At 35.0% G+C, this 18,532-nt stretch overlaps 1 protein-coding gene across 1 annotated transcript in view; it reads left to right on the top strand.

Annotated features, from left to right (window-relative positions):
* EYS (eyes shut homolog) overlaps positions 1-18,532 on the top strand; it is a 723,503-nt gene that overhangs the window by 299,955 nt on the left and 405,016 nt on the right. Inside the window, 5 exon segments of the mRNA XM_066547467.1 lie at positions 5,694-5,790; positions 6,926-7,033; positions 7,601-7,746; positions 16,135-16,306; positions 16,830-16,908. Coding sequence (XP_066403564.1) covers positions 5,694-5,790; positions 6,926-7,033; positions 7,601-7,746; positions 16,135-16,306; positions 16,830-16,908 — 602 coding nt within the window.

Raw genomic sequence — 18,532 nt, forward strand, 5'->3', positions numbered from 1 at the left:
GCAAGGGTTTGATCAAGACAATTGTGGGGACATAAGGGTTTGAGCTGTTAATCATATAGCCAGTACTGGATCTCCTTAAATAATACAGACTAAATGCAAAGAAAACAGAAGGAATGGAAAACTTAGGGCAAATAGCAGAATTTTTATTGCTTAATTTATCAACATGTCTTTCCAGTATTAGAAAACTCCATTCTTAGAATTAATCTTAATAATAGAACTGAAAATTTAGCGTAACAGAAAATCTAGGCAGAAGATGTAAGCAAGACTATATAATTTAAATAATGTTGAAATATTTGTAGATGAGTCTTGGTCACTATTCGTAAATTCCCCAAAAGGTCTACATGAGAAAGATCCAAAGAGCAATTCAACTGCATATATAAGTAAAATAGAAAGAGTCTAGGCATTAGACCATGTTCTTCTAGATAATGGCAAGCACAAAACTGTTAGTGCTTTAGAGGCAACCCAAAAGAGAGATAGGACATTTTGGTAAAAATAGTGATACTTGCTAAGAATTATGTTCCAAGAAAAAAAAAAAAAAGAAATGTATTCAGAATCAAGGAAAACTATGAGAAGGCATACAACTACTGAGTGCAAAATCAGCTCTCTGCTGGAGCTGATGAACAAGTTTGATTAATGATGAAATGGAGATAAAAGACAACAGTTTTAAGAAAGTGTGAAACCTGTGTAATTATAAGCGCATAAATATTGCAGAGAATAACAAGATAAAAAGTAATTTGCAACCATAAACTACAGGCCAGAAAATATCCAGTGTTTTCTAATAAGACTTTTTTAAACTGTGATTTATTCTTTTATGAGAACTATTAGTAGTTATTAGTATAGTAACTATATAGTAGCAAGGCAAGCTAGTAGGAAAGGCAGCTAGAGTTGTTGCTGACATAAAGAGAGGAAGAGAAGACCAAGATTGCTGAATTAAAGTGGTTCCTAGAATTCCTGCTTCTTAGAAGGTAGAAAATAATCTCTCATTAAAATTAGATGTAGAACTTCCTTCATTAGTCCAAGTAATACAAATAGGATAACCTCAGGATGTTCATGCATCCTCCTTATTACAATGGAAACAATTTTCCATAAACGTTCTCTGATAGAAAAATTACCAGAAAATGCTACATATTCTACATTAAGTATTGCATACATATAGAGAGAGTTCATATTAAAGCTTTACCTACTCTTTTCAGAAATATGGATTATTTGGACAGCCAGCATTTGTGTTAACTCAGTAACATCTTAATTAGTTATAAGGGAGTAATTAGTAGAAGGGAGATTGGACCAATATAATAATGTATGTATTATTGAAAGAAGTAAACTGGAAATGTCTGGATTGTGGATGTCCACAGTATTACATTAAGGACGTATTCTTTTCTAATGTACTTCATTTCACACAAAAGTAGACATATAAAGTGAAATGGCTAATGCTGTAGAAATGCTTATGTCGCTCTGCCAACTATTTAGGCAGCTTAGGAAAAATCTTTCAGGTTATAGGCAGGCTGAATTCTTGACCAGTTGCCTCATGTGGTTTTGCTGTAAAGTTGGGGGTTTTTGGGTTTGTTTGTTTGGTTTTTTGGGTTTTTTTTGGGTTTTTTGTGGTTTTTTGTTTGTTTGTTTTTGTTTTTGTTTTTTTTTTAATTTCATAGAAGCACACCATTTTAGAGAGGAGTAAAAAGAGCAGGGGGTAGCAACATTTGTCATTACAGCACACAAGTACACAAAAGCTTTGTCATCTTATTTATCTTCATTGCAGCTTTAAAAATAGAAAGCTAGAAACTGAGAAGTTGAAAAACTGGTTTATGCATGGGGCTTAAGGTTAAAGCCATCAGTTTTAGGGTGTAATGAAATTATGTGTATTGTTCCAGGGAAATCTATAAAAAGGACTCATCTCTAAGGAGAAACAATAGCAACAGTTTTTACTGGAATTATGCATTTTATTTTTTCTTTGTCGTTTCTAAAAGCAATACATTCTTTATGCTTCAAGGTAATTTTTGAAGTCCTTGTTTTAAACAGATTTTCCCTGGACTTTTTCACCTCTTTTATCAGTCTCCTGTCAATAGCTTTCCCATGACACCTACTCTTTGTTCTAGATGTTAGTGATCATTTTTATTTGGTCTATAGGACCTTATAGCTAGAAATTTGAACCAAGGCAAAATATTTTTCAGCCAATGCCTGAAACAAGGCTAAGTCAAAATTATCATAATGTAGAAAATTTATAATACCAAGCAGAAATAATAAACGGATGATGAAAAACAAGTTGTTCAAATTGGAGTTTGCCATTGTCAAATTTCTGAGTCCTTCAGTGCTAGTTTCTTTTTCAGACATACGCATACATCATTTACAGAGGGAAATAGCCTTTTTACAGTGCCTAATATTTTACACACCTCTGATTTTGATTCATGTACCTACTTATGGTATGCTGAACAACCTAAGTACCTGAACTAATGATTATGGGACTGCTATTATATCTCTGCTGTTTGCAAACATTGGTTCATAAATAGTTCATGGTAAGGAGAGAAACATCTATGGTACTGTTCTGATGAGTGAAACAGTAGAGAGATTAGGGCAAAAGAATCCCATTAGAATCCTGTTACCTGCAGAGGTCAATTTTGTAATATTTCTCTGCAATGGAATAAGGAGATGGAAATGACCATAACTGTGACAGCAGATATTTAGCTTCTATATTCTGCATATTCCATCACTTTGCAATCCCCAGAAGCCCCATAGATAGAGTTGACAAATGCAGGATCTCCTATATTTCAGAGAAACAGAAGTAAAATCAGCATCTGTCTCATCTTAAGTAACAGCTTTCCAGATGTTCCTATACCTCATATTATTAAAGTAACTTTCACGCCGCCTGAACAATTAAAAATAGAGAGAAATAAGATTTTATTTTGTAACACTGTAATAAGGAACTGTAATAATTTTCAGTTGTTTTTAATCTCTGTTAATTTCTGAAAGTATTGAATATTTTATGTTACTACAAAAATTAACCTTACTGAGATACTTCCTCAAATATATCTATACATATTCAATACGTTCACAAATGTTTTAAACTAATTGCAATAGATAGCATTATAAAGCTAAAATATATCTATATTTGTGAGTTATTTATAATGTTTCATTGGTTTACCTTCAGTGTGTCCTTTTCAGTAAAGTTCCATTTTCCCTGCCCATTGACAGCCTTCCACTCAGTAATCAAATTTAGTTCTAGAAATTTCAAACATTACAAATAAAAGAGAAATTACAGATGAGGAAGCTGACTACAAATAGTCCTATGAGTCCTAGTGTCTTATATTCACTAATGCCCTCCAATTTCTTAATTAAACCAGAGTTAGAGAAATGTGCTGTCAACTTTTCTGCTCTTACTCAGTGGCACTGAATGGCATGTATCAAACACCTACTGAATATTTGGTGTGTCAGTGACTTCTGCCTACTCACACAACCAGGCCTAGTACCTAACTTGGTGTGTGGTGTACTAGTTTATAGTTCTTTTATCTTTCTTTTTTCCTTAATCAAAATACAGGCAGGAATGGATGAAGGTTCAGGAGCATTAAGATGCAGATTACACGTGCCACAGATCAGATAAGAGAAGTATTTGGATGGTTCGCTCTGGTTCAGGCTCATTTGCACATAATAAACTAAACCATTCAGAATACAATTTTTTCTGTGCTGAGGGATATATTTCAAAACAATATATTGAGACAGATTTTTTTTTTTTTGCTATTATGACCATTCTTTTACAGTTTTTTGGGGGAGATTAGTGGGGTTTTTTTGCTGGTTTGTTTTGGACTTTTTTGTTTTGATTTGGTTTTGGTTTTATTGTTGGGTTTTAATTTTGTGAAACATACAAACAAACTAAACGAGGGTATCCTTTCATGCTCAAGAAATTTCTGAAAAAAAATAACATCATAACAGCATAAATTACTATAATTGAAAGGCTAGTTTGAGAAATGTTCCAGGCTTTATTTTCCCAGCTTTATAGTAACATTGCTGTGAAACCTTCAGCAAATATTAAGAGCTCATTTCAGTCAGGCCCAAAAGTTATTGAACAGAAATAATCCTGATAAGAAGAAAATAACAACTGCTTTGATGTGGGCTCATGTTTAGATCATATGCTGGAGTACCAGCAGAGATTTCTTTCTACAGCTTTCTTTGGAACTCTGACCAAGACACTTATTTCTTCCAGTCAAGATTTTCTCTAGATAAAAATAAGCCATACTATTCTAACAGTGGTCTTTCATGATTTCCTCACTTTCATTAAGTACTTGAAAACCACAAATACAAAACATAACAAAAAAAATTATTCTTATTCAGGTATCTAAAAAAGTAAAGTTGACAAGTTTTGCTTATTGTTTTAATTAAGAGTCCAGTAGAACCTTTGCCATATTTATAACAACATATACTGAATTTCAATAGCTAAATTTAAAGTTGTTTCAATTTAATTTTTCTATATCAGTGATGTTCAAAATCAGTTGGATGAACTCTATTTATGGTCTTTAGGCAACCTGCAATCAGCACTCGCATATAAGTCATACAATGCAAATAGTTTGCTCATTGCAATGGTTTCATTTCTCCATCAATTGAAAACAAATATATTCAATTTGTGAAATTCAACTGAGTAGCTATAGTTTCTCCACGGTCTGTATAGAATTTCACCACAAGTATACATTTAGGAGGACACCTATTTATGCAAATGTTATAAGATGCAGTATGCTGTCTAAGAGCAAAAATAGGGTTCATGTATCACTGAAAAGTATCTTATTTCATTTTAGTACATATTCTGGAACACTTAGACAGGCAAATGGAATGTATTATGCAAGTGACGTACTGTGCAGATAAGACCTTAGCCACATTTTGTCTTCATTTAAATATAAAACCCAGTTGGGTTTTTTTCACAGCTACTGACTGCTTTGAATAAATGTGGTCCTCTAACTTCCACTACTCTCTAATATATTAATTACTGACTTAGCTTTTAGTTTCTGATTTTGTCCCACACTCTCCAAGGAAGTTTTTCTGTCCTTTAAAATGGCTTGCATTTCCCCAGTATATTTATCCAGATGCTCTACCCAAATCTGTTCTCTCTGGTTCATTAAAGTATGTTGAGACTTCATATACTGTCTGGAAATCAACTAGCTGAAGCTGAGGAACAAAAAGAGTTGGAGAAAGTTCTTTCAGGGTTACTTCTACTTGTAGTTCTGATCTTAGGGTCAGTGAGCAGTAAGGGCTGGCTCCTTCAGAAGCAGCAGTCAGCCACAAGTCTGACAGTATGTGAATGAGGCACGGCAGGGCTGCACCAGTGGCTGTGTCCAGGAAAGCAGAGGGGGCCAGTCAAGGCTACAGGGGATGGGGCAGCTCCAAGGCCAAGCCAGGGAGCCTGTCTGTAGGCCAAAGTCAGCATACTGCACAGCTAGGCATTGGCCATGGCTGCAACACAGCTCAGTCAGATACCAGGGACAAAGAGCTGCAGGTTAAACACCCCAAAGAGAAGAGGTAGCCATTGCTGATGCTTCTCTCAGGCTTTTCTTAAACAGCTTTGAGTGCAGCTGAGGTTTTCTAGGCCAGCCACTTTCATTGTCTGAGTTAGTCCTGGGCTCAGATAGCCAAATGCCCACAAGAATCTGTTACCTTTTAATTTACATGAAGTAGTTGAGTTCATTCATTCACCATTAATAAAATCTGTGTTTCAGGATTTGAGGGCACTTACTGTGAAGTTAACAGTGATGAGTGCATCTCCCACCCATGCCAGAATGGAGGTCTCTGTGTGGATGGGGTCAACCGCTACAGGTCAGGAAAATTACTTGAATGACAGATATGATACATGGCTTTTTATCATCTAGCTTTTCCTTTTGTACTCTGAATGTCTAATGTTTGCTGACCTTCAGTGAAGGGGGGGCAGGGTTTGTAATGTGTTTGACAGTTACATTATAGTCTAAATCTTCTTGTGTGCAAAAAGTAATACATATACACCATAAGTATGATGCCAAGAATTTTTTGTAGGACTAATTAAAATCACAAGGATCCAATTTAAAAAAGCAGAGTTGTTGTTAGTCCACTTACAGTAGTACAAACAATATGAGTTGAAATCAATAGAAAAAACTTAATGAAGAATATAGTTATAGCTGTTATATAAGAAATCTTGCAATTCTGTCTCTTTGATTATCCTTAAAAAGTCTGTGTGCATCCTGTGATCAGTGATCTTGTTCTTCTTCGAGAACTGGCAGTCTTATTGCAGGTCACTGGCCTCTGGAAGTCTTTGTCAGGAGAACTATGATGTTCACAGTTGGTTTTTTCACATCTTCAGTCTCAAGCCTTCTTGGGGCCTCACTCACCAGCACCCTCAAGTCCTTCTCAGCAGGGCTACTCTCAATCTGCTCATCCCCCAGACTGTGTGGATATCAGGGTTGCTTTGACCCAGTTGCAGCTTGCACTTGGTCTCGTTAAATCTCATGTAATTCCTAAGGGCCCACCTCTCAAGGTTTGCTTCATCCCTCTGGATGTCATCCCATCCTTCAGGAGTGGAACACAAAAGGCTATTATTTGTAACACCATGGTAATCTCAGTGTCTCACACCCTCACTACGGATGCTATTCCAGAGCTGCAACTATAGCATGAGAGGCATCAGTCAGCTGGCTGCAGGGCAAGTGTCAAATAAGTGAAATGCAGCTCAGGCCAAGGCAAATTCTAAGTAAGCCCTTGCACAGTGGGGTCAGCACAAAGCCTGTGGCCTTTAGCAAATGGTAACAAAAGGCTTCAGACACTCTACTTGTTGGTGCTTGTTAAAGTACTGCCCTCTGCAATTACCAGTAAAAAGAAAACATGATTTTGGTACCATTTAATTAATACCTCTCAACATCTGCCATATTTTTCCTGAATTTTTGTAATGACCTAAAAAATAATATAGTGACATCCTTTTTGCTAGGTGCTCCTGCCAACATGGCTTTACTGGGACCCTATGTGAAGTGGAGATTAATGAATGCTTATCAAGACCGTGCAAGAACAATGGAACTTGCCTGGATCTTATAAACAGGTTAGTCACTACTAAATGACAAGTTTCCCTGATTTCTTTATGTTAATTATGGATTTGGATGGAACCTTCACCATAAATGAACTAGCCAAATGCTAGTGCTCACTTTTTTGATTCCTATGTGACCTTAAAGAAAGATAGAAGGGAAAATGTCTTCTGCACAACTTGTGCAGAACTTTTCCTCCTTACTTTTTTGTTTGTTTGTTTTTAATTTGGAAAAAGACTGAAATAGAAGAAAATTGATCTTGTTAGATTGGTACAAACCCTGTGTTTGCTCAACAGCACTTCACAAGTTATTCAGAGATTTGTGCCAGAAGATCAGTAGCCCTTAAGTCATTTCTTATATCTTCAGTTAAAATTACTGTGCCAAATTATTCTATTAATTTAACAAAAAGTAAATCACCCTCTTTGCTTCAGAAACGTGGAAATGAGAAAACTCTGTTCATTATTTTAATATGGATGAGGATTAGGGACACCAGCTTGGCATAAGGAGATTCATATGGCTTTAAAGTATTGCAATAGATCCCATTGTTACTTCCATTGACATACCTGATTTTTCTTTTTCTAAAGATTCATTTGTAACTGTGCACCTGGATACTATGGGTCTCTCTGTGAGATGGACGTAAATGAGTGTGAAACTTTGCCTTGTTTACATGGAGGAAGCTGCATCAACAGGCTTGGCGGCTATCGGTGTTTCTGTCTACCTGGATTTACAGGTATGATTATGGATTTACTCTTTCAGCCAAGAACCTTATTTCATAGGTTTTGCATTGTAGCAAGAAAAAAATTAATCTCCCTATTGGAGGATAAATCAATACTAACTTAAAAATAGTTTTATCTAATTCTCCTGAAGTAGCTCAAAATTATTGATATTAAGACTTGAATTATAATTTCTTTAATCACCCATACATTCAGTTGAAATGAGTTATTGTATAGTATAAAGAAAATTAATGTGTATTCTTTTTAATTCAGCCAGGAAAAAAACTATTACCATAGATACAGAGAAAATTTTGCAAACGAGAATATGCTACCTTGTCATTTGAATTTGTACAGAACTATAGAAACACCTTGACTTTTGACCCGTTTGATTGACACCGCTGCCTTTAGTGCTAATCTGCACATTTTTACAGAGTCATGAAAAAATATTTAATGGGTAGAGATGCAGTAAAATTTCCCTAAAATGATGTTGACTTTTATTTAAATGTTCAGTGTGCTGCTGAGCTAGCTCATACACAATGTTTTGATAGATCCATCTTAAGCAACATGAAAACACACGGGATCATATGACTGCAGAAATATTTACAGTTGTTTCCTCAAATTGAATAATTTCTGCATTTTTTATGCATAAAATTGTTTTTCCTATCTATCCCAGCCTGTGATGAATGCCACATAAAGTACAAGATAAAAAAGGATGCAATTTGCATGCACTGAACTGAGAGGAATGTAATTCTCCACAGAACAAAGAACAAGTACAGTAATGGGAATTTCTATATAGCTGTATATCCTTTTTCCATTCACCACAAATCTAAGTCCACATATCACTTGTGCACTGTTGTTCAAAATTATCCTTTAAATTTCAGCAAAAAATGGAAAAATCTATATAATTTTCCTGCCTAAATCTTTTAAAGCCTCCCCCTGCAATATATTCTTCAGATGGCCTGTGTTCTAAGTAGTACTTCTTGGATGTCACAGAAACTTCTGTTAATTAGGCAGCGGTGCTGCAGATGTAATTTCTAATAAATGTTAAAACAGTTGTATTAAACTTTATGTACATGTTTCTGTAAGAATTCCCTGTTATGTTTATAAAAGACAAGACATCTGCACATGAGCACTTAGGAGATTCTAATTTGAAAAGGAACAAGCAATCCACAGGTGTGCTTTTGTCTTGATTTTTCATTATTGACAAAGCAGTTTGACTTTAGTGTTTCCCTAACATATTTAGCCAAAAAGGATAAGATGTTGGGTTTTGTTCTGGGTTTTTTTGTAATTATTTTTTTCCAATTAGCTGTAATTTAGGAAGAACTTTTCTTTCAAAGACCAGCCCCCTTTAAAGACAGATGACAGCATGAATTGTTTCCAATGATCAGTTAAATTAAAAAAAATGTTTTAATATACTGACAACTTTAATCATCAACTATTAAAATATTATGACACCAAGCTGTGTGGCTCAGCTGATTTACTTGGAGGGAAGGAATGCCATCCAGAGGGCCCTTGCCACACTGGAGAGATGGACCTGTGAGAACCTCATGAAGCTCAACAACGCCAAGTGCAAGGTCTTGCATGTGGGTCTGAGCAATCCCAAACTGGAACTGTTGTTTGACAAGGAAGTCAGGTCAGCATGGCACTTGCAGCCCAGAGAGCCACCCATATTGTGGACTGCAGCAAAAACAATATGGCCAGCAGGTTGAGGGAGGTGATTTTCCCTCTCTGCTTTGCTCCTGTGAACACCCACCTGTGTCTAGCTCAGGTGTCCCAGCATAAGAACAACACAGACCCTTTGGAATAAGTCCAGAGGAGGGTCATAAAAAATGATGAGTGGATTGGAACACCTCTCCTGTGGAGACAGGCCAAAAAGTTTGGGCTGTTAAGCCTGGAGAAGAGAAGGGAACCTTATAGCAGCCTTAGAGTGTGTACAGGGGGGCTGTGAGAAACCTACAGAGGGACTGTTTAAATGTCACATAATGATAGAACAAATGGGAATGGTTATAAGCTAAAAGAGGAAACTGTGTCTGTCATGAGGCAATTCTTGGTCTCTTCCCACAGAACGTGCCTTGCAGCTCCTCCATCAACACTTTCTCACCTTCAGTCATTATTAAAAATAAGATTTCAGTGGCTAAAATAGAATGTGTGTTAAGTGAGCTATACGAATTCAAAATCCTTGTTCAAATGGCCAATTACTGGCTATCATCCAAAAGATGCCAAAAAATGACTAAGTACCATGAAGTCACTGATTTCAGTCATTTCTGCAGAGCAGTAATTATTCCTTAGCTTTAAATAGTTATTCTATTAAGCACAGATCTCTCTTTCTTATCTTCCCTATGAGTACAAACTGACATTTGGAAGTGACTGTGTACTTAAGTTATATGTTAAATGAAGTCAAAATCTTGGCTTAAATAACTCAGCTTGTATTTTATCTTTTATGTCAGTTTTGAGGCCCAGTCTTCCTTATCATCAGCCTCAGACCCTGCTGTTCATCTTATCTATGTGACAATGGAAAGTGCTCCACTTTTCATAAAATAGGTTCACCCAACAAAAAAGTCCCACAAAATCTAATCAGTTAAAAGGGAGAGAAGTTTACTTTGTCTTTTTGACCTTCCCAGATGCTTTTACAGCTTTGTACTGCCAGTCAGCTGTGGTAGTGATTGCATCTGTACTCCTCAAGCCTCGTGGCATTTCTTGCTATTCATATCCAGTGGAAGAAGAGTAACTACACTTCTAACTGAAGTAACCACTTATTTAGTCAGCTAGGAGGAATCTAATGGCATGCTCCTTGAGATATTAAAGCAAGAGACAGCTGACATATAAAGACATCAAAACTGACTGGCACACTGAGAACAAATTCAACATGCAGACTGATAAATCTTCATTTCTGTACTTAATGTAGAGTTTGCGGTGTCTGTCTTTTATTTTTAATATTAGAGTATACACATAAGTTTGGGGAACTTTAGAAAAACTTTAGGTTTGGTAAACGCACCATAAGAACGGCACAAATTTGCATTATGCATTTTTCTGAGAAGTGCTTTAATGTCTGTGCTGTATTCTGATTTGTGAGGAAAGGAGGGGACACTTTTGCTGGACTTGTTGAGCTTGAACACTATTTAGCAAAGATTTCATAGGCCAGAAAGAAGCTAGAACAGTAAGGTGTAATCTCATTGAGTATTTGGCTTGAAGTGACAAATCAGGATTGCTAGCTGTCTCTCCTGGGAGCCAAGGTCAGGATACAAACATTCTTTTTCCTCTGAAGTGACTTATGGCCTACTAAGCAGAGCCTTAAGACATACTTTAAACAGTTAAGTCTTCATCTGGTGGCAGCTTTGCTTCATTGCTGCTCCTCCTTGTTCATGGAAGAGAGTGTTGAAGAAGGTATGGCCAACAGGATGAATAGGAAACACCTGACTGAGCTCAGATGCAGAGAAGAAGCACACATGCAGTGAAAGGAGCAAGCATGGGCTTAGGAGGAATATTAAGTCATTGCCCAAGTGTGTAGAATTGAAATTAGGAAAGGAAAAGCTAAACTAGAGCTGAGAATAGAGAACATGTGCAGAGCTGTAGGAAAGCCTTTTATATACCTTTATTGGCCTTCCTTCTGCTCCCAAAATATATCTATTTTGGGAGCAAAAGGAAGGCCAAATAAAAAAATGGACCTATTTCTCAGTGGGGTGGGGGGCCTTGTGAGAAAAGGCATGGAAGAATCTGTGGAATGCAGTTTTCTTCTGCTTTTATGACTAAAGATCAGGCTTAAGCCTTCCAGTGTTCTAAGCCTTGTGGTAGAATTGAGGATATTCCTTTATTAACAGACCTCCTGATAGAATATGATCAATTCACCACAACCAACCTTTTACCAATCTAGTTGTCCACCCTTCCAGCCTATAAAGTCCTAGCTTGTGTACAGGAGTATTGTGGGAGACAGTGTCAAAGCCATGCTAAAATCATGATAAGTGGCATACACTCCTAGGAGCTCCAGAGCTGTTAGAGTTGTTCCCTAACTATTACTGCTAACTAGGAGAGTCTTTGTACTTTTCGTCCAATGTAACTTTGGAGGGATTTTTGAATGTATTAAACTATGTTACTGTGCATGCTTTAAAGGAGTCCCTATTTTGTAAGTTACCAAACTCTTGGATTGAAATCTCAATTTCCACACAAATTGCTCTGCTACAAATACTGAGACAAAGGAACATTTAAGCAGCTCTAATGTGAGAACACCACAAAGGAACACTACATATCATAATGCCAGTGTATTCTTCTGTGACTCCATGATATTTCTTTGAGCTTTGTGAAAGTTGTAAATGTAGTTAATATCTTTCATCTTAAATTATTGTAGTATTTAGAAAATAAAATATTTTAAATTATATAAGAATATTTCAATAACTATTTCTCATGCTGAATTTTGTTTTACTGTGGACTGAAAAATTCTTTACTGGTTTTAGCCAGGACAGGGTAAAATTTTGTAGTAGCTAGAAAGGGGTATGACGAAGGCTGGGATGCTATTCTATACCGCTTCAGGTCATTGTTGGGAGCAGGAGGAAAGAGAGTCTCTCTTCTGGGGAGAGGGGGTCCTTCCAGTCAAGAAAACCTGGTAGGGAAAACGTCCAGTATTTGTTTATTTTCATGGGCTTTCCATGTAAATTGTTTCCTTTTTTTATTGGTGTTGTTGTTGTTATTGTTAATTTCCTTATCTCATTGCTGTTTCCAGTAAATTTTTCTTGTCTCAACTCCTGCTCTTTGCCTTTTTTGCCTCCAGTTGGAGGGGGGCAGAGGAAGAGGAAGTGTGGTTCTACTGGCAGCACTGAACTGGGGAATATGGTTCCTAACCCACAACAACTGGGGGTAGAAAGAAAGAAACAAATTAATCAGATATAACTAGTAAGATAGAAACAAGCAATTATTCACTTAAGAACCTGTGGATGTTTCAATCACTCACAGCAATAAATACCTAAAGCAATGAATGCTGACAGATGGTTTCACTTTGCAGAACACAACATGCTATATGTTAAAACAGTTCCTATAAAGATGAGCTTCTTACTCCCAGAAAATATAGCCATGATAGCATCTTTTTGGATTATATGGGAGAGGTTGAATTTGACCAGATTTTTATTAAAAAGTGTAAGAAAATTACAAGGGTATAATAAAATACATTCTAGTATTCTAGAATGTATTCTATTCTACACTCTAGAAATTTTTCATATACCATCATCACATTCTTATTGCATTTTCATCTGCTTCCTTGTACCCATGTCATACTTCTGATCCTATGCATTTTGTCATTGACTAGGTTACTGGATCAAGCTGTAAAGGGAAAATTTCATTCTTGAATCAGAATAAATCAAGTTGGAAGGGTCCTTCTGAGGTCTCTAGTCCAATTGCTTGCTGAAATCAGTTTTAGCTATGGGGTCAGACCAGGATGCTCAAGTCTTTGTCCAGTTGGGTCTGGAAAACCTCCAAGCACAGAACAGTTCTCATATCTGATAGAATATTTAAACTCTAATGCGGATAATACATTGCTTTACTCATAGTAAATAGGATTTCTTGTGTACCAAGAAGAGAAAGAGAAGTTGAATTTTTAGCTGAACAGCAAACTTTGTCTTTTATTGTCATTTGACTCTGAAAAATGCGTAAAACTGCTTCTGTTTTAAATAAGACCATTAAATACAACATAAAACGGGCCTAATGGAGAAGAAAATCAGAACTACTACTATTACTACTACTAATGATAATAGTAATAATAATAATAGGTTTATAATTTTAATATTAGTGTATCCTGGAGGCATTCATGTTATAGAGTGATTTGGAATTAAATATGAATATTTTTTTTACACAAAGCTATGCTTACATTGCTTTAGAGTGGTGACAGAACATTTTTTTCTTTATGCCTTTAACACACAGTACAGCTCTTCAAATTTGCCTTATTTCAATTTTATTTTACATGTCATTTTATATCACAATGTTAAAATAATAAACAATGACTATACTGGATAAAACATATTTTTATCTGTAAGATATGTGAGTGTGCTTACATTAATATAGGAAATACAGGAAATTTATCCATATTATATTTAGTGCAACATACCAATACAATTCTTTTCTCCATATTGAACTGCATTAGTTCAAATGAGATATGCATTGTTTCTTAGAAATTCGTTTTTCACTTACAAGTTTTCATTTATCTTTCAGTTTTAAAAGTTTTCCTCAATTTTAACAAAGTCATTGATCACACTAAATCCTATGTTCTTAAAGTCAAAATTAAGAAATCACAGATATTGAATTGATATTTGCAGCTTGCCTGGCTATAGTGTAACAATGTGACACTGCCTCCTCTGGAAATATTGACAGCTATGTTAATTTTCTTATGATGTTTCCTATATTCAGACATTAATTAATAGACTTACTTGCATGGTTTCAGGTTTATCTTGTTCTATATCCCTTTTTGTAAGTTTATTCAACTGCCAGCTATATCTTAATTCTTGACTACTATATCTTTAGGTGTGGCTTGATTTCTTCATTTTGAATTTCAGTAAATACTTTTGCCTTGAGCAGGGGGATGCCCCAGCTGTGCACTGATCCAGCAGTGCAAAGGCTCAGCCTTGCCATGGCCTATCAAGTCGCTGGTTTAACCTCTGTGCTGGGGCCAGTGGCTGCTCTGTGCTAGGGTGTCTGGGCACCACTCCCAGGCTAATGCTGGCAGCCTGGGAGCAGCAAAAGTATAAAGGGAAATTCAAGCAGAGCCCAAGACTAGGGGAATAAGAAAGTATCAGTATCATATTCCTTCAAACAAAGAGAAGGAAGAAATCATGCTCCAGTCTAAAGTTCAAAAATCTAAATAACAGTACAAGCTACAGGTGATATTTTTATATTCTATCCCTCTGGTTCTTGTATTCACTTTTCAATTAAATGGGAAAATACAGTTCTCAAGAGCCATGCATATGTATCCAAGGTCCCTAATTGATATTTAATGAAAACAAAGGTTGTCAAAGTTTCAAACTGAGGAAATTAAGGTTTTTAATTGTTTTAATTATTTTGTTTCCTGTGGTCTAATCTTATCTTGTAAAGTTCTCTGTAGTGGAAATCAAACCTTGTCTAAACAAAGAAAAAGATACTTCAAAATAGGTGGCAACCTTTCAAATTTACTGCAGTCCAATCAGCACCAATTGAATTTGACTTGATATATGTGAAATAATTGCCTGAAATAAGTCTATTACTGACACAAAGTACAACAGAAATAGAAAATCTAAATCTCTGGTATTAGTCACTAAGTTATAATAAATCTTACTTAAGATGAAATCAACAAAAACAAGCTCAGTGACCTTTTCAGCCCTAGTTTTCCGTGCACAACTCATAGAAAGTTTTCTTAATAGATTATTTATTCATAACAGACTGAATGAGACAATGCTGAAATGATGTTGAAAGGATGTTATGCCTTTCACAAGATTAATGTCAATGTGACAAAATGAGTACTTGTTCTTTGCAGTCAGTTACTATTTTTAAGTATGTTTTTAGATTTGTAAGAAATTATTTAACAAATTATTTTCTTTCTGTAAGTGGAATATGCTCTGCAATATATTTTTTAGTATTTCTACTCATGTTTATTTGTTAATTTTAATTTTTTAGACTTATGCTATAGATTTTTTGTTAATATACATAATTGGCTTCATTATTGGTTATTCAAATGATAAACCTATTAATTGATCTTTTGATTCACATCTGTCTATCCTAAAATCTCATTAAATGGTCACAAGTAGTTGTCAATAGTCTTTTAATATTTGATACCAAAATTGACTTGAACAAGGGAACTACGTGCTGCTGAGCAATTCGAAAAGGAAATCTCACCTTTTCTCTTAGTTCTTTCTATTTTCAAAAAGATATAAAATTTTCAGTTACTGGCAAAAGACCAACTTTCTTTTTTTGTATCATGTGTAAATTAGTATAGCATGCTAATTTATTATTCTTTTCCATTTTTGAGTATGCTCTCAGCAATCAATTGCTTTTTTATCATGCATTTGTTTTTCTTTGACAGGTAGAAAATATTTAACTTTATTGCTGCATAAAATTCTGTGTTCTTCCTTTTTGTCTTTTCAAACTATTCAATTCTCATAATCTGGTATCTTTAATTTTTAATCTTCTCAAGCAGCACTAAAATATCAAATATCAATCAGATGTCATCACTTTATATTTGTCATTTTTCATTACGTATGTCAATATAACCATCCTTTTGGTATTTACACTATAGGAAATTCGAGATGGATATTTTTTATTGATTAATATCATGAACTATATGAACAATCTATGTAACTAAAAGAAATTATGTGGAAATGTTGATATTAATAAATATAGTGTTGGTTTGAGTTTAGAATTTAAAACTTAGTTGCATTTTCTGGATTTTTAAACAGGTGATAGGTGTGAAGTAAATATAGATGAATGTATGTCTTCTCCTTGCCTCAACAATGGAAGTTGCATTGATGGCATCAGTTCCTACAAGTGTCACTGTAAGAGAGGTTTCATCGGAACAATCTGTGAGATAAATGTTAATGAATGCTTGCCAAATCCTTGTCTTCACGGAAGGTGCCTATTCTTATTTAACTATTATTATCTCCATGATAATGTACCTAACTAACAATATTCAAGACTTAATGATATGGGATGTTTGATAAATATACTTTTAATAATGTTCTTCCATAAAGCAAGAGTACAAGCACACTTAAAGATGACAGATGTTGCCTGCTTAATCTAATGTAATATAGTGACATTATCTCAATTTCTCCTGCATTTTTGTTCATTACCACAACTAGTATTCAGTAAGTGGGGATTAATTAATGTTTAATATACTTAAGAAAAAATCTTTAGCTGTTACATGCCAGCAGTTGAAATGAGAAGATGTGTCCTAATGTGACAATCAAAATCCTTACAAAATGCCTCAGCACCCACAGTAGGCACATTTGAAATCCATTATAAAACTCTTGAAAAGTACCATGTATTACAGTAGGTTACATCAGACTACTATTTTGAAATGTATGGAATGATACTACTAGTGCTGTATATGGAACTAAATAAGTAAAGAGCTAAATAACACTCTTTTGTATTTCAGATGCATAGATCTCATTGATGGGTATCAATGCTCTTGTGAACCTGGATGGACCAGCTCAAGATGTGAGATAAATATTAATGTATGTTTTCAAAATGTTTTTTTAATTATAGGGGAAAGGGTAATATGTTGTTGAAACTCATTTTTATTTAGTTAACCTCTGAAGTCAGTACATCGAAAATGTATGACAGAAATTCAGTTGTTTAAAATCCATTCTGCAAAGTGCATTACTTTTTGCTTACATGACAGTGCATTAGAAAAGACCATTAAAAAAATGTCGAAAGAAGTTTAAAGGTGAAGTGTGAATGATAAATCTGGAAAGCCACAACAAGCTAAGGCAACATTACCTGAATATCATTTGTCCCTCAGTTTGGGATGAATAGTATAATTACCTAATTTGTGTATTTGAATCTCATTTGCTGTAGTTTAGCTGCACATTTGAATAGTAAACCTCAAGGTACAATGTTCTACACTGAAAGTTGCCATGGCTTGTCTTTAAATTTCAAAAACCATGAAATAATAGAATTCTATGGTATAAAACCATGGAGTACTAAATATACTGCCCACTTAATCCTCTGAAGGTCATTAATAGTTTTATGTTCTCATGGGGAATGGCTGTGGTCAAGAAGTGATCCATATATATAAGTCTGTGCTGTGGAGATTCCCATGGTCAGCAAATCAATTTGTAGAAAGTGACTATATCTGGCAGAAAAAATGAACAGACTTTTCAATACTAACTACCCTTTGCAGAAAGTATTGGATTGATTTAGACTTTTTGAAGTTTTCTGCCAAACGGAGTTTAATATGATCTTGGGATATGAACCTTTCAAATGCATTTGATCTCATGAGAAAATCTGGCGTGAGAAAGTTTGGCGTGGACCTTCCTTCAGGCTATGTGGGTTCTAATATTGCGCTACTGAATTGTCAAAAAACATTCCAAAATGTTACAAAAACTTCTTTTTAACTTATGTATTAATGCAGGGACTTTTCATAATTTTTATTTACAGCTTAAAGTACTAAATAACTAAAAATGTGTCATATTACATAAAGGAAGTATGGTCCATAATTTTTTTGTTGAAAATCCAAGTCTCACATGAGGTGTAATTCTAGCTGGTATATTAGATTCCAAACTCTTTTACAGAAAGTAAAAGCCAGAAAATAAGTAATCCAGCTCTAAAGAATGCCCAACATGATACAATAAGTTATGATATTGCAAATCTGAATGTTTATCAGCTGTTACAAATGCTAATACAGAATACCCTTGGGTAATATTTTCTCCTGAACATCCATGATTTACACTTTTCTCCATTTGAAGAGAACAAGAGATTAAATGTCCTGTAGACATCATAAAATTATATTCAAAAGATAATTATATTTCATAGCGAGATGTTTGAAAATGCATAGATAGAAACTCATAGGAAGAAACAATATACATATACCTTTAACAGATAAGTCTGTCAGAGTAGCAACTTCATTTTCTGATAGTCTTTCGATTTGCATGCAGTATGATTCCCAGATTATACTATGCTGCAAATGTCATATTTTAAACGTTCTATCATTGCATTCATCCTGCTCAGACATATATCATACCTATGCAACTCTTACAGTGATCAGCTAGGCTTTCTGACTATGTTGGGGTATGCATATCACAATAGTTGTAGTAGGCTTATGCTCTCTATTTGTTTTTTTCTAGAGTAGCTTCAGCC

The sequence above is a fragment of the Molothrus aeneus genome, chromosome 3, assembly GCF_037042795.1.
Source record: "Molothrus aeneus isolate 106 chromosome 3, BPBGC_Maene_1.0, whole genome shotgun sequence".
In the NCBI taxonomy this organism is placed as follows: domain Eukaryota; kingdom Metazoa; phylum Chordata; class Aves; order Passeriformes; family Icteridae; genus Molothrus; species Molothrus aeneus.